Source organism: Hippopotamus amphibius, chromosome 2 (assembly GCF_030028045.1).
Source record: "Hippopotamus amphibius kiboko isolate mHipAmp2 chromosome 2, mHipAmp2.hap2, whole genome shotgun sequence".
Classification (NCBI taxonomy): domain Eukaryota; kingdom Metazoa; phylum Chordata; class Mammalia; order Artiodactyla; family Hippopotamidae; genus Hippopotamus; species Hippopotamus amphibius.
Genome location: NC_080187.1, coordinates 204672761 through 204694058, shown reverse-complemented (window position 1 = coordinate 204694058; position 21298 = coordinate 204672761). Strand labels below are relative to the sequence as shown.

The window sequence follows — 21298 nt, the reverse complement described above, 5'->3', positions numbered from 1 at the left end:
CTATAAACTCCTATAGGACTCTGAGTTGTTGTATTAGCATTCGCTGTTTCCCTGAAGTGACACAGCCAATCCACATGGGAACAGCTAAACTTTCCTCATGTAAAGCACACGTGCAAAATCAAATTCCTCCCTGGAAAAGATGGTGACTTGAATTTATGGCGGTGATCATACTGATGAGAAATAGCAGCAGCTCAATTGTGAAAAGTGATCCAGACTTGGATTTGGGATTTCACTAGAGGCTCTCCTACAACCAGCTGTGTGATCTTGACAGTATCAACCTAAGCTCAGTTTTCTTATTTATAAAACTGGGGCACAGGCACAGGTAGATAATTTCTAAGACTTTCTTCTGTCAAACTATGACTATACTAAATAATAAAACCACTCAGGAAATACCCTAACAGGAAGAAGGGGGTAGGGCAGGGGAGAGACAGTAAAGGGAAGAAGCTTAGAATGTCCTGTTAGAGGACAGGGCTGGGTTTTCTCTTTCTGTTCTCCCAGCTCCTTGTTTGGTACAGGCCATTCCAAGACATCGATAAGGACCCTTGTATCAATATTAAAATGTACCCACATCCCATGGGAAATCTAATTCAGAGCTACTGCATTACCATTTCCTGGTTGTCTTAATGCTACATTTTATGTACATTTAATTAATCATTATTAATGATTATGTAAGGGGCTTGGGGAGTCAATCAAAAATTTTTTCTCAGTTCTTAAACATCTGAACTGAAATGCTAGTTGGCTGTTGGTCCTAGGCACCCGGCCTACAACTTCAAATGGATAAAACATCCCTACCTAATAGTTAAATATTATCTGACTGATATACGAAGATTTCCAACAAGTCAGTTGAAAAAAATGTACCTTCCACCACCCGCAAGAGCAGAAAGGAAATGAGGGGAGCCGGGATATCAGAGAAGATACCAGAACCTTAGATAAATGAAAGAAGAAAGTATCTTTGAGACAACTGTATCTGTAATCAAAATGACTAATTGTCTCCTTCCTTTCATGAAGGCAGAACCCCTATCAAAACAGTGTCTAGAGGTGGCAGATGTCGTTTTAAAAAACTACTTAAGTTTTAACAAAGCAAAACTCAGACTGTAAATGTATCTCCATGGGAAGAAACAGGCATTCATATATATCTCCCGAAACACACACACACAAACCCCAGGTATTAAAAGAAATGGATCTTTCCTGTGACGTAGATCTTATCGTTTTGGCAGCAATGATGTGGCAAACCTCATCCAAACCCAGTCAGAAAAGCCCTGGAAACTTCCACAGTGAGATGCCTCAAGAAATAATTATGACTGGGAGGAAATGGACCACCAACTCTCCTCTCAGCAACTTCAAATCACCTTGAAACAGAGGTGAAGGTTGGGGGGGGGGGGGAGCGGTGAGGAGGAGACACTGCTGCCAGAGATGCAGACACTCCAAGCCTATGTTTGTGGCCAGCATGTGTGGAAGTTTTCACTAGAATGATGTTAACATTCACCTTATTTTCCTAGCTTAACTTCAACTCCAAACCATTAGGTTGCAAGTATATACATTTTTTGTGCTGTTTGAAGGCAGTGGGCTACCACTTCCTGCCAGAGTTCTGGGGCTAAATAAAAGGTATGGGATTTCCCCTCCTCCATGTCAACTGAAAACACAGCTCAAAGCCTCTTTTTACCACATCCACCCCATAGAAAATACAAAGGCCAACATCATACATAAGATTCACTCCATTTAACATCTACCTCCTGTTCTAAATTCTTTCAGGACACTCGTTCTCCTGCCTTAATAGCTGCAACCCTCCACAAAACCAAATTTCAATCATTAAAAAAAAAAAATCCACTCAAGAAAGACTGTACTCCTTCAGAATAAAAAGTAATTTTTCAAAACTACCATCGTAAAAGGAAGCAGACACCCTCATAGAAAAGGCAGCACAAAAATTAAGACCAAAAAAGAGGAAACTAATAAAACTATTACCAACAAGCAAAAGTCATTTAAGGAGCTTAACAGAAACAGCATCAGTGAGATTTAGTCACTTTCGATGCAGGAGAATGCTTCTGGGAGGGTCACTCATAGAATCGACAAAAGGCAATCCACTCGACTCGTTAGACACTGTCCTTTACCATCTGGACTGCAATGTGCATTCAACAATGAAAAGGGGTTATCTGGGGTTTTGAAATGAGTACCAGCATCAAAAATTAACGCCTTTTGGTTGCTGCAACAGCTCCCATCAAATCTCTTAGGAATACACTTGAGACGTGACATTTAAAATCTGCTTCCTCAGAAAAGAAAAAGTCCCACTCAAGAATGACTGCCAAGAACTTGCAACTCAAACTTCCCTAAGCCCAGACATCATAACAGCCGGGACGTTTCAGACCACTCAATCTATATGAAAGGCTCCAGAACAAACCAACCATCGCCATTCCTAGTGCTTGGCTGAAGAGTGCTCTATACCCCAATATTCTTCTTTAATAAGTGATAAATTATCATTAACACATAACTCATTACCATAGCACTAGCTCCCTAATAATCCCAGCAATTCATGGCGAAATATGCTGTAAGAACCATTTGAAAGATGCTTAAGTGAGCTGCTATGAGAAGCCACAACATCACCCAGACAACCAAGAGCTAAGATTCTTAAGGTACTTAATTAACTGCAACTCTTTAACAAGGGAAATGATGTTAAGGTCACTTGTACAGGCAGCTTAAAACCAACTCTGATTTGCTCTTCTTCAGTTTTACTTTAAGTTAGAGATCTTGTTACCCGAACACAGAGTCTTCCAAAAGTAGGAAGGACAACTCGCAGCTAAGACCAGAAAAATCAGAATCAATTGAAAGTAACTGGGGGGTATATTGCATGTTGTGATTGGTTTAGCAAGTAATAATTAAAACTAAAGGAAAATATACAGAGAGGTGGGCAGAATGTAAGATCAGTTCCCCAGCTGAGAATTATTAAGCCTTCAAGGCTAAGAATTTTAAAAATTGAGAAGTGCTGCTTCACAGGAGATAGTAGAGAAGTGAACCACATTTTCCTGCCCACACCATCCCCAAAGTCACCAATTCTCTTAAAGCCCTTTAACACAGAACAATTTAATGCTCCATAGACAGTCTCATTATTAGTCACTTTTTGCTCTTTCTCCTGCACTTGATCCAAAGGGGGTAAAAAGAGAGAAGATGGTAACCAGTGCTCCCAGTTACTGGAGAAAGTCCCACTTTCCATTTCCTCTCCCTTTCTCATCTTCTCTCTTCTCTGCTCAACCTCTCTCCTGTATATTCTGCTTCCCTTTTTCCTTTCTATTTCACAGCCATCTCTCCTCTACTTTCTCCACCAAATATCTTCGTTCCATCCTCAGGTCCCCTGAACTCATCTTCTACCTGCGATTTTCTTCTGTCCCCTCCCCGATATCTCTGACCAGACTTCTTGTAGCTAGTGCCCCTCATCCCTCATCTCCTGATCACCCACTGCTCCGAATTCCTTTCGGATTACCGGGTTCTCACCTCTCTTGTCCCTGTGTCCTCTGTCCCTTGACTTCACGGACCTCCCATTCCCCCAACCCTTCATTTCCCCCTTCACATTTCCTTCCTCTTTCCTGTCTTTTAATCCGTTTCACACCCACTGTCCCCTTCTCTCTCTCCATGAGATTTCCTGCGTCCCCCCACTCTGTCCCTCTAAGACCCCTCCCTGTCACACCCCCAACCCTCTCATTTCCCCCAACACCCCAGCCCTTGTTCTTCTGCTTCCTCCTCCCCTTCCTTTGCCCCCAAGTTCCTCCTTTCAACGCCCCCCCCCCACAAGCCTCACGTCCCCACCCGCCCCTCTCTCTCACGCCTTCACCCTCTCCCGCTGCCCTCGCCGCCCTGCTGTCCCCGGGTCCCCTCCGTGGGGCTCCCAAGCCCTCCCACCGCTTTCTCCCGGCCCCCTCGCACCCGCCCCCCATTTCTCACTCCCCGTCCCCGGCCGCGACCCCTCCCTCACCGATGGTGGAGATGAAGGTGGTGTTGAAGGCGTCCTCTGAAAAGCGGAATAGGAGGCAGGTCTTGCCCACCCCTGAGTCGCCGATCAGCAGCAGCTTGAACAGATAATCATACGTCTTCGCCATCTTCTCGCTCCGGCCCTCTGACCCGAGAGCAAGAGGAGCGGAGGAGAGAAGCGGGGAGGGGGCCGCGGGCCAGGGGGCGTGCCCGCCGAGCCGCCGCCACTCGCCCCGCCCCCCCGTCCCGCCCCTTTCCTCGGAGAAGGCCTGCGCGCCCCGCCCCGCGTGGCCAATCCGCGGGGGCTTCGTCATCACCGCCCGCGCCCCTGTGTTTTATGGGACTTGTAGTTCCTTTGAGGAGCTTCGGGCGTGCCCGGGGCAGGCTGTCCCCGCGGCCCGAAAGGATAAAAGAAGATCCGTTCTGGGCTGGGTGATTGGGGATTAGGCGTTTCCACTCGAGACAGGCAGAGAGGTGCGGTTTCCAACTTTGCGTGTCCTACCGCTGGAACTTAACTTCGTCGTTTCTTTGTGTGCGGATGCCTTTCAAATCCAGGACCTCGGATTCTGAGTCTCGCTGTTCCCGCATCTCTTCCACCGCGACCCGGAGCTGAGAGTCTTTCTTTCCTTCACGCTGCCCTGGCGCAGCCTTGGATTATCTGCAGAATGCCTTATCTGGCTTCTCCTCCAGTTGCTGCCCAGCACCACGTCTGAGCCCCCTCCCGCAGCCCCTCAATTACGGAGCTCGAAAAGAATGATTGCGCTTCTCACTTGCACCCCACTCCTGTTCTCGTCTTCACGCCTCCAGAGCAGAGCTAAATCCAGTGGGTATTTTAGAGGAGCTGCTATGCAGACCAGTTCCCTTCTCCTGCAGGAGGATGGACAAAAAAAATCTGGGAACAGAAAATTTTAAGGCTTGCGCTACAGGCGTGTGCCCTATAAAACTGCAAGCATTCATGCGAGGCAGGAATTATGACTGTGGGAATCTGGAGGATAAGATTTGGATTTTGTCTTGGCTCAGCTGCTTAACAGCAAATAAACTTTCTGCACCTCGGTTTTCTCATCTGTAAAATGGGTATAAAACAAGCCTTTTCATAGGGTTGTAGGAAAAATTGAGATACTGAATGTGAAAGCACTTTGAAATCCTTAAGGCAATGTAGAAATGTTAGTGGTAGGGTTACCTTCTTCAACCCTCTGTAGGCTCTCGCTTTAATGGATAACAAAGTGGGAGAAGCAGCATTCAGTTTTACTCAGTTTAATCCTTTATTTATTGTCTTAGACTGTTCTTTAGTTGTTTTGTGGATGTATTATTCAGGGCTCTTTCAGTCACTAGGGGCAGAAACCCAACCATATCAAGCTCTCATGAAAGGGGTATTTAATGGCTCAGGTAAAGCAGAAGGGCAGGCGAACAGCTAAGGTGGTCTGGGACCAGAAGCTCTATCCATTCAGGGCTGTTTCTCATCTCTTCTTCCTTCTAATTTCTAATATGTCAAATACCAACAAAAGCTCTTCAGAGTTCTCCATAATTTTTAACAGGATAAAATATTTGAGAACCACTGTCTCTTAAGAACCACTGTTTCTTAAGTCTAAGGAAACACCTTCTGGAAGGTTAGAGAGGTTATTAAGGGAAGCAGTGGACTCAACCATTAGTAGACTGAGAAACCTTGGACAATTAGTTGAACAAGACAGCAGGCTTTTCTAAAACACATCTTGAGTGCCTTGTGACTTCATGTTCAATGCCAGTGACATTCCATTCTTTTTATATATATAAATTTATTTATTTATTTATTTATTTGCTGCTTTGGGTTTTTGTTGCTGCACATGGGGTTTCTCTGGTTGTGGAGAGTGGAAGCTACTCTTCGTTGTGGTGTGCAGGCTTCTCATTGCGGTGGCTTCTCTTGTGGAGCACGGGCTCTAGGCGCGCAGGCTTCAATAGTTGTGGCACAGGGGCTCAATAGTTGTGGCTCACGGGCTCTAAGGCGCAGGCTCAGCAGTTGTGGCGCACAGGCTTGGTTGCTGCACGGCATGTGGGATCTTACCAGATCAGGGGTCGAATCCGTGTCTCCTGCATAGGCAGGCAGATTCTTAACCACTGAACCACCAGGGAAGTCCCTTCCATTCTCCATCTTGTTGAGAGATGAGAAGGAGGAGAAAATTCAGTTGGCCTTAGTAGCTGCTTTCACCTTCTATGTGAGAGGAAAAAAAAAAAGATGAAATGTATCATTAACTCACACTTATCGATCATACCCACATACAGAGGGTTACTGCTAACCTAATGTCTAGTTTCTAGAGTCCACTTGATGGGAACAGATATCTAAGAAGGTCAAAGTCACAGTTTCTAATGAGGAGGGATTCTGTCCTCTGGAACAGGCTTAGCCTCCTTGCCCCAGCCAGTTCTTGGGCAAGTCTGTGAACCTGGCCTCAGCCAGGGCTGAGCAAATGTGGACAACTCAGTTCTATACTTTCCTCTTCATTCTGAAGAAAAAGGGAAAAAAATCTTCAAAGACCACTGGAATCCTCTTTCTTTTATAAAATAGTACTGATTAAAATAACTTTTAGTTCCACTACCTGCATGCAACTGTTGGCATTCTCTGTATGAATGAGAACACACTGATGTGGCAGAGAACTCAAGTTCATAAGAGAAGCTAGGGTTAGGAAGTTTAAAGTCCCTAAGTTTCCTTAGGGGAATTTTGTTAATTGATGGGAATTTAAAAAAAATTTTTTTTTGTCTTGTTTTCACTTCCCTGGTTTTTCTGTATTAGCAAGTGTGTGTAACATTGGGACTTTCTAGCTGGTAAATCTGTGCACCACTGTTGAACCATTCAGGCATTTTGATACATTGACACTACAGTTTTTTTCCTTTCATGAATTATGAATGTTCATATTTTGTATAACAGCATGTTACTTAGAGATCAGATCTGGGTGATGGTAATTACTATTGTATCGAGGCCCTTTGCTCAAAAAACTGGACAAGTGTATTTGTAGAGCTGAGGGTCCCACAGGTAACAAGTTGCTTCTCTTTCTCCAAGTGGCATGTTACTGTGTTCTGAGAAAACCACATCAATACTTTTTTGCCAGTTGCCCAAACCCACCCTTAAAACGCTATGTCACTGCAGCATGGTAGGTAGACCAGCATTGTCGATTTGATTCTGTAAATGTTTATGGAAGCCTTTGATAAGGTTAGCATGTACATGGCAGCTTGACTTACAGGAATCTAGCTGTCCAAGGAGTTTAGCCTCTGTGATTTTTGTCAAGCTAGCACTCTTTTCTTCCTGCTTTTGGGAAGCTGCTCCTCCCCCACTGATGGCTGTGAATCATGGTACTTTAATCCTTCAGCCACAGAGGTGGGCCTATGGCCAGCTGGGTCAAACTGAGTCCTTCCCCGTGAATTTTCTAATTAGGTGGGGTGATGATATTGAAAGGCAGTCTCTCTGATGTGAGGTCTGTGTGAGCTTCAGGCTGGTTGATCAGAGCTCTAGTTCATTTTCCTGTATTCTCTCGTTGCGGCCCTCCTCTATATGTTTATTTTGTCCTCAGTCTGGCTTTCCTCATGGTACAAGCAGGACTGCCATGTTGCACAATCCCAAGAGCCATTACTCACTTCTTACAGTAGTTTATTCATCCTGGGGGTCCTTAACCCCTAAGAATCTACAAACATATTCTTGAGGGTCTGTATGTTCTCTAGGCCAATTTTCAAATTAATTCAGGCATTCCTTAACTGGGTTAAATTGCTCTATGACACTTGAATGTGAGAAGTTTCACCTTTCTTAACTGCTTAAGTGTAATTAAACTTGGCTGAGACCCCTACTTGTCAAGGACTGGCAAAACTAGTACCAAACATTATTGGGACTTTTCCTCCCCTCAGTTGTATCCTGCAAGAATCCAGGTGCTTACATGGTGCTGAAAAATTAGGGACAAAGCAGCTTCTGGTTGTCAGTCTGTACCCATCAGTGCTGATGCTTCTGTCCAGCCACCCTTGCGTTCTGGTCCTGTGCCATCTGTTGAGCACAGCTGTCCCGGTGGGCTACAAAGATGTCCTTCATGGTGATTATTTTCACTGACTGATGACTCAGCCATCGAATAAGTTCTCTGTTATCTAATAGTTTGTGTACTTCTTTGTCTTCTCCCTTAAAACTTGAGCCCTTTGAAGAAAGGGACATTGCTGACTTCTCACTGTGTCCCCAGCATGCCTGAAATGATGCCTTACACATAGTAGGTACTCAACTAAGTTGTTGAATGAATGAATGAACATCTGACTATCATGCCAGCAGTCTAGGTGGGTTTTTTGTTTGTTTGTTTTTGTTTTTGGCCATGCCACACGGCATGTGGGATCTTAGTTCCCTGACCAGGGATAGAACCCATGCCCCCTGCAGTGGACATGTGGAGTCTTAACCACTGGACCACCAGGGAAGTCCCCAGTCTAGGTATTTTTAAAACATCTGCGACACCTTCAGTTTATTATTTGCTATAGGACCTAGATATTTTTAGCTTCATCAATACCTTTCTGGTTGTACTCTATCTTGTATTTAAATGTTATTCATTCTGTAAGTATACTACTTATTGTTGCGTTTAAAAAATCAGTGTGATTATACAAGGCTGAATCAAAAACTATCCATACTCTGGCTGTAAATTTATTTTGATTAACTTTTAGAAAAGACAAATACATCATTTTTTGACATAATCTCCTTGCTTTTCAATACATTTTGTCCATCTCTCAACAAGCTTTTGTATTCCCTCATTAAAAATGTTTTAGGCTGAGCTACGAGCCATGAATGCACCACTGTCTTCACTTCTTTATCAGACGTGAATCTTCATCCTCGCAGGGCTGCTTTCAGGGGACCAAACATGTGAAAGTCGAATGGAGCAAGAGCAGGACTATAGGGAGCATGCTTTAAGACCTCAAAACGAAGTTTTTGCAGAGTGTCGACAGTGTGGGCAGAAGTGTGCAGACATGCACACCCTCAGACCACAAAACACGAATCACTGCACCCTGCTCTTCTTTCATGCAAATCACAAGTGGGGCATCCATTTCTGCTCGCACCACAGTTACAAATGAACTGATTTAACACGTTCACACCTGCACAGCAGTGACTGGGGAGACAGCAGCCTTGAACAGAAAATGCTGATAAGACAGTGCAGCCAACAGAATTTTTAATATAACCAGCGTGTGGGTAATTTTTGACTCACCCTCGTGTGTTATTTCTCTAGTTTGTCAAGATCATATTGCATGATAACTCCTCAAAAATACCAATTTCTCTTATCAACTTTGTGTCATCCCAAAACATGCTATTTGTTTAGTGATAACCCAGTGGGATAATTCTATAATTACCTCCATCAGAGAGGGACACACTGTGCTCTTTCCACCCACTCATGTTTCCTGAGCAATCACTGCTTGAATAATGTCCACTCAAGCAAACAGTCATTAAGCTCACACCATGAAACCAGCTCAGCAAGGCCTACCTGGAGGATCCAAAGGTATCTATCATGTAGTCCCTGCCCTCAGTCTGCTTCCCAGATCATTGAGTGGAGATCCCACAAGTGAAAAATTCAGTGATAAATGGGAGGACAGATATCTGGTTGACACACACTTCATTTATTCTGATGGGTCAGGTGTCTGTTCTCATCAGTTGGCTTTTAATTTGGATGGGTCAAACATCCAGTCTGATCGGTCGAGTGCTCATGCCAAACTGATTGTTAAATATTTTGCATATCACCACTGAGTGTAAAAATTAAATAAGAATGACATGATAATACCAAAAAATGGCTACATGAAATTTATTCTGCTGTAGGGTGGATTGGAAGGAATCTATTCTAACACTTCTTGTATTACTTCTTTCTCTAATAATAAAGTTTTTTACAATAAACTATGTTAGTGAAATTCATTCCTTTCACTAGTCTAGGCATTGCTGTGTAGGATTTTGTGTCAAATAAGGCACATGCACAGTAAGTACTATGTGTTTTGGGTAGTTTCTTGCTAGAATGAGTGACTGAAGAAAGCCTTTTGGAACCAACTTTAAAATGGACTTTGATCCAATGGCAAACTCAAGATGTGCTGAAACTCACAATCAGCACCATAACAGGTATTGAGAGACATATGACAGTAAATAATAGAATACTAAATGGCTTAAATAAGAAAAATATCTACTTAAGCATATACTAACATAATCAGATCTAGAACTAGTGACAGGTGAGTAATCCAGCAGCTCAAACGACATGTCCAGGACCTCTTGGTTTCTTAGCAATGCTTCCTCAAAGTAAACTTATTTCAACAGGCCAGCCCCATGTGGTTGCAAAATGTCTTTCTGAAACTCCTGGGACTCTTTGATTCAAAGAGAACAGAATGTAAAGAATCCTCTTTGTCAGGAGTTCAAATAAATAGAGTTCAGTCTCATGGGCCCTGACTGTCCTTCCGTGAACCAATCCTAGAGTCCAAGAGAATGGCGTAGGCCAACTGGCTTAGGTCATTCGAGCAGAGTATGGGGTTAAACTCACCCTAGATCACAGGGTCCTGTTAGAAATTGAGAAGACAGGAGGCAACAAGGCTGTAGAAGCAACCAATGAGAACTTCTACCTGTTTCAGTGCCAAATGCATATAGATATACGTATCATGTTTGGTTATGTTGGAATTTCTGGAGAGGTCTTGGGGCTGAATCCAGGAAAATCCTGAGTTGTCATTCTCTTAAACAGATGGATTGATGTTGAACTGGAAAGAAGAGGCAAGAAAGAAATAGCGTTTCCTTGAGGAGGGGATGGGTGGTCCAAAGCTAGAATTAACATAGGAACTTAAATACCTGGTTCCTTTTCTACCCCACCTCAGCAACCAGCTAAGGTTAAACACTTTGGTAGCCTTGAACTTTCTAAATTCTCTGTCAGGCCCTGACAAGGCTGTCCTGGGATTTTGTGATGGAAGGAGGACTGGACCTGGGTTCTGTTCCTAGTTCTGCCACTAATAAGCTCTGTGACCTTAAACAAGGACAACAACCCTTCAGTGCCTCAGTTTCCTTATTTGTAAAATGAAAGAGGCTGGACTAGAGAATCCATTTCTGTAAATCCTTTGGCTCTTGAACCCAAGCTCCTAACAGATGTCCTGAGATCTGCCCTAGGGGTTCTGGTCTTATAGACTTTGGTTTCCAAGGCCAACCAAATACCCTAGTGCATTGAGGAGATTTATCAACAGGCCTCGCAGGTCCCTTGGAGGCCAGGCAGAATGTGGTGCTGGGAAAGAAGCCCAAGATACCTAGTTCCTTATTCTAAACAGCATTCAGTTCACCCTATGACTCAGTTATCAGTACTTCTCTCTTTCCAAAGAGTGCAAAGTTTCAGTCCTTTCTGTGATGGGAACAAGTTACTGGGTTGCCAACAGTTGACTGGATCGCCAGTCTACAGGATGAAAAGGAAAATGAAATTCTGCTTTGTATTTTGAGCTATATTCAATCATTTCCTGAATAATCTTAAATATAGATTCCCCCCCCCCCCCCCAAGTTAACAGCAGCAAGGGCTTTTAAACAGAATTAATCAGGGAGCATGTTGAATGCTCCCAAACCTATGATAAAACACTCTCTCTCGTGAAATTTTTGCTCTTGCTGTACAGGCAGGACTGAAGAGTTAATGTGAAATCAAGCAGATCTCTTTGATTACTCATTTTTAAGATTTACAATTATAAATCATGGTACAATCTAATAGAAGGCTGAAGAAATAAGGGTGAATTGGTGATTCTTTGGGGCCAGGATGAGAATTCAGGTTAAGGAGGACTGCTAATGAAATCCCAATCACATAGTAATTTCCCTCCTATTACTTTCTGAAACTCAAGTAGCTATATGGCCTAATTAGGCCTGTTTGGGGGATTATCACAACATTTTACTTCTGCCATGAATGGCATCACTCGGCATTCAATATTCATTGAGGCTTTTACGAAACAGAGAGGTTTCCATATGTCTCTAGAGCAAAACATTTGTGTTTGCCATCTGCTACTCAAGAGTAGTTTTGTAGAGAAAGAATGCAAATCACTTGGTTCTTTAATACTCTGAGGTTAGGCTACACTATAGTTGGGACTGTAGGACAGCCAATTCACTGTTAGGAGAATACCATTGTTTACTTAGCCACCAACTTAAAGAATTCTTTTCAAGCAAATGGCATAAAAAGAAATTGAAGCCTAAAATTATCTTTGTCCTTTTAAGTAGAGGCAAAGACCTTTGTGAAGTGATATGTGAGGATTTTTTTTTTTTTTGAGTTGGCATTAAGGAGGCACTATCCAGAGCACTGGACATTGAGGTCAGTGTAGCAAGCATCAATTCTCTTTTCTTGGTCCTGACACCAAAGGAATAAATGACTCAATACTTAAAAAAAAAAAAAAAAAAAAAAAATCCAAGGATCTCCTTGAGCTCAATATTTTAAAAAAAAGGGTAATTTACTCTTAGTCACCCAGGAGCTAATCACCTTGGCTTTGGACTCAGTGCCATTTGTTTCTCCTTCCCCCGTTCTCATTGGCTTCTTGAATTGCGGGTAATTCTCTGCTCAGTAGCATCTCCACTAGCTTATGGACACACACCATGAGCTTTGCTTAATCAGGAGGAACTTCAAACAACAGGGTTCAGCCAAAAGTGGAAACCCTGGAGCTTTGAGATTATTTGTAGATTTCAATCACGGATGCTTTTTTTCCTCCTCATAGTCAAATTTCATTCACTGCAGTTGTTAGCACATAGAATGTGAAAAATTGGCAAATGAAAGGGACCTGGTTTGGCCACTGACTAGCTATGAGATCCTCACCTTACGGACCTCTGATTTCTAAGCCTATTTTCTGCTTTAAGATGCTACAAAATCAATGAGTTTAAGAGATCGTTTCTTCCAATGTTTCCAGAGTTCGTGCCCCAGAACACTAAGTGAATCAGCAGATGTTCGCAGGTTAAACTACAGGAGAGGTCTCACGGCCAAATCCTTGAGAAATGCTGCTGTCAACGCGTTCTGAAGGCACAGCTTCCCTTCATTTGCTGCTGTGCCTGTGCCTCCCCACCACTGGGTTTGGTGGGCCGCTTTCCCCGCACTGCTGCCACAGGCCCGCCTTTGGAAGGAATGTCTTTCTTTTTTTTTTTTTTGGCCGCACAGCGTGGCCTGTGGGATCTTAGTTCCCCAACTGGGCATAGAACCTGCGGCCTTGGCAATGAAAGCACAGAGTCTTAACCATTGGACTGCTGGGGAATTCCCTGAAGGAGTGTCTTATGGGAACTCTGTTTCGCAGAATATAATTTGGGAAACTCTCATGTCATCTAAAGCCTTCGTTTTAGATATGAAAATCTAAATTGTAAAGTCCTACTGTCACGATGAACATCAGCACGTTTACTAGGAGGGAGGCAGTATCCATCACCAGAGTGCCTAACAAACTGGACTGGGAACACCTGTCCCTGCCTCCTGGGTTTCTCCTGACCCCCAGCGCAGGGCTCCCTCACGCCGCCTCTGTCACCATCACACAGAAAGATCAGCCAAGGGGTGGGGGCACTGCAATGGCTGTTTCCCGCCCGCCTGGGGCTGTTGCTTTACCCTCAAGTCTTGGGTGACTAACAGATAGTGTACTAACTGAAATACATTTTATGTGCAGAAGCGAATTCACCCAGAATTCTGAAAGTGCAAAAGACTAGATCCTTGAAGGAACATTCCGGATGCTGTGTTTTTCAGAAAAAAAGGCAGATGTCAAGTAATGAAGCTAATATTTGCATTCTTTCTTTTCTATTATTCTATACTTTGAGTGAGTTATAGGATGTGTTAGATAGTCACATCATGCCCAGGCTAATTTCTTACAGTGACATCTAAAGTTCTGTATAGTGATCTGCACAATAAAATGGTTTTAAAGATGAATTATTTAAATTTCTTGAGGGCATGAATTATATTCACATTGTATCCCTAATGACTGACACAGGGCTTGGTATATATTAGGCACATAATGATAGATATGTTTGCATTAATTAGTAAATTATAATCTGGTGGTTAGGCTTTAATAAAATTATGGTAATAATATATCGATGGTGCTAATGATATCCTACCTTTTCAAAAATCTCAAAGATACATTCTTTGAGTTAAGGTTTATAAGGTTAAGGTTTATAAACAGAAGCTAGTTAACACTCATTTGTAACCTTCAATTTTCATAAACAATTGCACTGTGATGTGGTGTTTCTTTTAGGTAGTAATAAATGGGATCACTTCTATATTTGAGACACATACACGTAGACTTGGAACTGGAATGAGTCAGTAGACATCAAGTTCTGTCTTCCAGTCATTATTAAATTCTGTTTTCGGTCACTTGGACTGTATTAAACATCCCCAGAGATAACACACATAATAATAAGCCTGAAGAAATATGTGATCCTGGAGGGCCTTCTGAGTCATCAAAGAAGGATTAAGTCATGTTGGTAAATTATAGTTTGTGTTCTATACAGTTGACCCTTGAACAACATGGGCTTGAACTGCATGGATCCACTTATATGTGGGTTTTTTTTCCAATAAATATCCAAAAATATACGTGCAGAAAATCCTGTGTAAGACTTGAAGTAGATAGCCTATCCTTACATAAGCATGAGGTGAGTGATATTTAATATGAAATTAATGTTAGTTTTCTTATTGTTTTATAACTTTGCTTTCAGAGAATTACATGACCATATAGTATGCCTCTGTCTCCCTCCTTCTCTCTTGTAACTGGAGACACTGCACATCAGCCTATCATCACAGGTAAGTGGTTTTTCTTTTTTTTTAATGTAACAATGTTTCTAATACCATAGTGTGAATATGACTGTAATACTGTATGCCATAAAAATTGTATAACAATTCACTCATGAGGGTATAGGCTAGGTTACAGTTAAGCAATCGTATCAATTACACTAGGCTACCATAAGGCAATCATATTGCTGCTTCTTTGTTACCGTTACCAATGCACGAATCATTTTATCTGTAAATAAGTATGAATTTCTTTTTCACATTATCTTTTGATTTTTGATGTCTAGTGTTACAAGCAGATGATATAGGGGATCCCTGGGGAAAGAGAGCCAAGCATGGCTCCTCTTGACATAAGAGAAGCCATTTGGGGGACTTCCCTGGTGGCGCAGTGGTTAAGAATCTGCCTGCCAATGCAGGGGACATGGGTTTGATCCCTGGTCTGGGAAGATCCCACATGCCACAGAGCAATCAACGCTGTGCGCCACAACCATTGAGCCTGCACTCTAGAGCCCACATGCCACAACTACTGGGCCTGTGCTCCGTAACTACTGAAGCCTGTGCACCTAGAGCCCGTGCACCGCAATGAAGAGCAGCCCCCCCTTGCCACAGCTAGAGAGAAAAACTCACATGCAGCAATGAAGACCCATTGCAGCCGGGGATGGAGGGATTGGGTGGCGGGGAGAAGCCAAGGGAGAGAAGCCACTTTTGGCCTAAGCCATTTTTGTGATCTAACCCCGGACACAATGCTTGTCCTTGAACAGGTCTCAGTAATTAATGATATTAAAGGAACAAAAGAATGCAAGAGCAAACAACTGTTATCAGGCAAGAGAAGTAAGGATAGCAAAGATAATATATCAGCTGTAAAGACTCCCAGTTCTGTTTCAATGGTAAAGGATGAGCCTGTAGCACTTTCTTGGGCCATTTTGTAGAATTTAAACCTCCCTGGAGTACTCAACCACCACATCAACTGGAACATAAGGGATGATGATGTTGACCTTTTCTGACCTTCATGACCTCAATCAACTGAAGCTTGGACTTGGACTTCCCTGGTGGTGGAGTGGTTAAGAATCCGCCTACCAATGCAGGGGGCATGGGTTTGATCCCTGGTCCAGGAAGATCCCACAGGCCATGGAGCAACTAAAGCCCATGTGCCACAACTACTGAGCCCACCTGCTGCAACTACTGAAGCCCTTGTGCCTAGAGCCCATGCTCCACAACAAGAGAAGCCACCACAATGAAAAGCCTGTGCACCACAAGGAAGACCCATGTGCAGCAACAAAGACCCAATGCAGCCAAATAAACAATATAAATAAAATAAAATAAAACCAGTGATTTAAAAAATAAATAAATAGATAGATAAAGCTTGGACTCTGTCAACCACCAACTCTATGCTGAATTCTCCTCTGCTCAAGCCCCTTCATGAATATGCATGTACCCTTAGCTTAAAACTTCCCCAGTTTTGCTGTTTGGGGAGATGCTGCTTTGGGAAAGAACCAAGTGTTCCCCTTACTTGCTGTAAGTAATATATCCTTCCTTCTCCTGATCTTTGGCTTGGTTGTATCTTTTGACCTGACACTGACCAAGAGGCAAACCCAATTTTGGGGTGACAGTCTGGCCAGGTTAGTTCAGAGTCTGAGGGATTGCGAGACATCCCTGTCCCCTGAGTCCTGAAGGCTGACTGGGGACACCTGGCTGTGAAAGGCTTCAGTGAGATAATCTGTGCCTCACGGTTTTGACCTTCATTAGGGGGTCCTGGTAACTTGAATTATTTGTAGGGGGGCATCAGTATGGTATACCTGAATAACCTGAGTGTGCACTTTTAAATTATAAATTAGCAGAACTTACCAATTCTCCAGAGAAGGAAATTCTCAGTGGGATAAGAGCCGTATCTGTTGTCGCCACCAACCCTTAGTACAGACCTCTTGGTAGCTGGTGACAAATCCTCAACCAAGATCTGAGGATATGGAAAACCAGATATTCGTGCCCTTGGGCAGCCAAATTAGGGTGCATTCTGAGTCACTGGAAACTCTAAGGCTATACCCCCAATGATAAAAAAAAAACAACTTATTTTAAGGAAAAGATAACCCCCACCCCTGCCTTTTTGGAGATTAGTGAATGCCTCAGGCTATACACCACATTGGATCCTGAGGACCCAAGAAATGCAGTAGTAATAAAGTTATTTCATATCTCAGAGTGCTCCAAATACTCTCCACAAACTTCAAAAGATTGTGGAAGGACTTAACACCCCCAACTCTCAACTGGCTGAAGTGGCCTTTAGGGTTTTCAATAACTGGGACATAGTAGAATATGCAAAAGAAGACAAGAAGCAGACCAGGAGAAGAGACTAAGGAAATATCATGGGTGAGGGCTCCCTGCCCCTAACATGGGCCACACAGGCTACCAGCAAAGCTGGGACCTATTCAATGTGCTCACTGCAAGAAGGAGGGATGCTGGCAGAAGGGATGCCCTGACCATCCCCAGAGAGGGAAGGCCTGAGCTTAAGCCCCTTCCTTCCAGCTCCTGGTAACCAAAGAATAAAACTAACGGGGCCTGGGAGTTCTCCAACTGACTCCACAAAACACCATCCTGATCTCCCCTGAGGAGCCCAGGGTTACCTTAGAAGTAGCCGGACAGCAAATTGAATTTTTATTAGATACTGGAGCCACATTCTCGAAGTTGATAACCTGAACAGGGAATGCAACATCAAAGAGGTGTCAGGAAAGATACAAGGAAATATTGTCCTAAAAATGGCCAAGGTGGGGCTCTTCTGACATCCTAAAACTGGGTTATACACATGAAGTTAGTAAAATCTGGATTTCTATGAGGAACTTGTTTCTTTGAGATGTAAGTGTTCTACCTGGGCCCTCAGGAACTTTTATCTGCACCATTTTTAATTCCTGAAGGAAAAAGAAGGAGAAGGAGAAGGAGACTTTTTGAACTTAAGCAGAAAACTATGAGATCCTTGTGTCTGCATGGATGTAGGTACGTGTTCATTTTAGATATGACATGTCTACCTCTGGACAGTATTACCAAAATTAATTTGTCAATGAGCTCTATTGGATTGGCTTAAAAGAAATTAAGCACTTATATAAATTCTCACAAATGTAAAGGAAACTGGCCAGAATGAATTTCAGGTTCATGTGATCTAGGAAATATTCAGTATAATATCAATACCTGGTATCGAAGCTAGTTTAAGCTTGTTGATTTGATTAATACAGACATGTCTTTAGAGTCATCAATATTAAATATACTAATTTTGATATACTTAGGTTTACTAGAGGTCAGATAAGACCTTACTATATCTGTTGCAAATTTGTCAGCAAGAACTTGATATGATGAAACTTCTAAGTAAATTAAATGTAAATGAGATGAGGGGTTTTTTTGAGAATGGCTGTTTTTTGAAAATGTCTGCTTTAAGGATAGTTTCTCCAGATTTTGGTAAGTGGAAACTAAACTAAGTTAAGTGATGAGAATTCATTGACTATCCAGGTCATTTCAAATAGGGTAAAGTACTGGAACACTAATTGCTGGGTAGGTCTAAGTTTACCTACTTTTGCCTTCTTATGAGAGAGAAACTAAAGGTGTTTGTGTTTATTAAACACATGCTCTGTACCACATTGATGAAAGAAATTCTGTTGTGAGAAAATGTGTGTTTCTAGAGGTTATGGATTGTGTTCAGAAGTGTTCCGATCAGGAAATGCTAGTATGATAGACAACTCATAATTTCTTGCTTCTTGGTTTTCACTGGAGATTAAAGTTTTTAAGGGTTAAAATTATATGTAATCAAAGCTACTGAAATAATAAGGAAAACAGTTCTGTATGCCAGGAAAGTAGGATGTGTATTTTCAGTAAAAGAAGGTGTAAGGAATGGAATGCATTTTGTTAAAAGAAAGGGAAAAAAAAGTAGTTTTGCGCTAGAGCTGGTTGTTTTTGAATGGAAAAGAAAATAAAGGACAAAATAGCATGAATACAGAAAACTGTAGGTTTATGGAAACGCAACACGAGAAGAGATTTTGTACATGGTCTGGATTGGCTAAGACTGGATTAAATTTTTAAGTAAATGGATTTTGTAGACTGGCACAGGACTGGAACATGGTGCCCTCTCTTAAGAGAACAAAGTTTTCTTGAAATGCTGCTTTTGATAACAGATATGTGAACTTCTTTGCCTTTAAGTGATCTGTATTTGCTTTCGAAATCTTTTGCCACTTTGGTTAAGTGTATAAGTATTGTTTCACAGTGTCCCGTGATCCTATTTGATCAAGTGTCTTGATACCTTTTTGATATTTTTTGACAAAATTCCCAAATATCATATTCTTTTTTTTTTTTTGGTGCAGCAGGGGTGGGGTGGGGTGGGGGTGGGGGGCCTGAGCCGCACAGCTTGCAGGATCTTAGTTCCCCAAACAGGGATTGAACTTGTGCCCCCTGCAGTGGAAGAACGGAGTCTTAACCACTGGACCACCAGGGAAGTCCCCCAAATAACAAATTCTAACTGAAGGTCTTTTGACCTCCAGCTAACTGTGATGCTTCAGAGGAACCCTGAGGCATCTCAGGAAGAGATAATAAATTAACTAGGATTATTTAGTATGTTACATTGCATGGGAAGCATTGTCAAATGAGTGATAAGCTTTTTCAGGTTATACTGCAGGGATGAATGTTATTAATATATTATTAATATAGACGTTCTAGAAATTATATGAAATTTTTAAAATTTGGATATGTTCTAGTATATAATGTTATCCGTCATAATTCTAGTTATTATCTTAAAATATTGTTTGTCACATCAGTAACCAAGATTCTTTGTCAAGTACATTGTAATCATTGTTAATCATGCCTTTTTAAATCTTTTGCCATTTACAGACAGTTATTGTTATACTCTGATGTTTTGCAAAAGTGCTTCAACTTCAAGAAGATTCTTAGGAAGGACTTTTTGATAAGTACAGGTCTCTATAAATTTCTGATCATAGCACTGAACTGTGTAAGAAATTAAGGAATCCTAATGAAAGCCTGATGGCTTCATAAAACTGTTAACAAAAAGGATTAGTTATTGAGTGAACTGGTGAATATGGTTATATTTTTATGGTTTTTGTCTAAAACAGTACTGTTTTTTTTTAAAGAACTTTTATTGAGATATAATTGACTGCATATAATAAACTGCATGTATTTAAAGTGTACAATTTGATAATTTTTTTCTTATTAGTAATGTATATATGGCAATCCCAACCTCCCAATTCATTCCCCTCCACACACCACCCCCCCACCCCGTAAAATAGTACTAGTTTTAGTCTGTGTTTTCCAGATATAAGGAAACCCTTCCCCTCAAGCTAATTATGACTAATAGCAATTTGGTAAATTATATTTTTGGAAGTAAAATGGAAACATTTGTCTTTTCTTTCCTACCTGATCCCTCCAACAATTAGAAATTCTTAAATTCCCAGCAGCTTTATCAGGTAAATAAGAAAGGCCTCCTCCTAACAGGTGCAGGAAACTCAAGGTATTTTGGCGACCTTGAAAAGGGCAGAATTCACTCACATCTATAGATACTGCAGGTGAAATTTCTGACAGGTCCTTGGCATGGCTTTCCTCGCTTTGAGAGACCTTTCAAAAGTTCAACCTGAGGTTCCTTATGAGAAGCTCCAGCCCAGCCAACTTAAAAAAGCCTGAGTAATCAATTAATCAGACTTATTCTGCAAACAAATTAGTCTTAATTTGGCTATTTTTGCTAAAAATGAGGTTAATTTTAGAGAAAAAATTATGTTTCAGTGGATATTAAAATCTAGTTTTGTTAATTGAGGTCTGTATTTAAGGTCTGGGACTCACCTCCCAAATAGCTACTTATTGTTACGTTACATAATCATAAAGTTTAAATGAATTGTTAAAAGGACACTCTAAATTTGTTTCTGAAGCTTATCACAACAATCTATCTTTAGATGAAGATCAGATGCCCCATGTCCAGGCCCTATCAAAACTGAAAGTTATTGTGTTAGCCATATGTTTGCCCTGATGTTCAGGAGGAAAAGAAAATTCTCTAGTGAAGTTGTCATAGAGTGTAACTACTCATGACATGTATCACTGCTTGCTTTAAGTCTATTGCTAAAAACACATGTACAATGTGTTACAATTTGGTATAACTGATAAATGTATAACCTAAAAAATGTTTTCCCATTAACATACCTCTGAGCCTGTTCACGATATCTGATTAACTTTCCCCCAACGTAGTTAACTAGGCAAATATCTATATATTAACGAAAAGGAGGCTTAGCACCAAGGGACACGATGGACCTACATCAGGCAGCAACCATCCTGGCATCAAGGGACAAATATCTTTGTCTATTGAAAGACTTCCAATCAAGAGGGAAAATGATGAAAAAAAATCTTCATGTTGGCTTATACATGGTTTAGCTTAAACTTTACTGACCAGAATGGTCTGTTTTGTGGCCTATAGAACATGTATTGTACATCTGCTTTGGCCACTGAGGAGAGGAATGCTTTTAGAAACCAAACATAGAGGCGAATTCCCTGGCGGTCCAGTGGTTAGGACTTGGTGCTTTCAGCTTTCACTGTGGTGGGCCAGGGGTTCAATCCCTGGTCAGAGAACTAAGATCCCACAAGCCACATGGCGTGGCCCACCCCACCCCCCCCAA

The 21298-nt window shown here is 41.9% G+C and overlaps 1 protein-coding gene across 1 annotated transcript in view; it reads right to left on the bottom strand.

The window, feature by feature from the left end:
• RAB8B (RAB8B, member RAS oncogene family) overlaps positions 1–4179 on the bottom strand; it is a 60312-nt gene extending 56133 nt beyond the window's left edge. The window contains exon 1 of the mRNA XM_057723877.1: positions 3962–4179. Within this exon, the coding sequence (XP_057579860.1) occupies positions 3962–4085 (124 nt within the window). The 5' untranslated portion in view covers positions 4086–4179. The remainder of the gene's footprint in view (positions 1–3961) is intronic.
• Positions 4180–21298: the final 17119 nt, after the last annotated feature.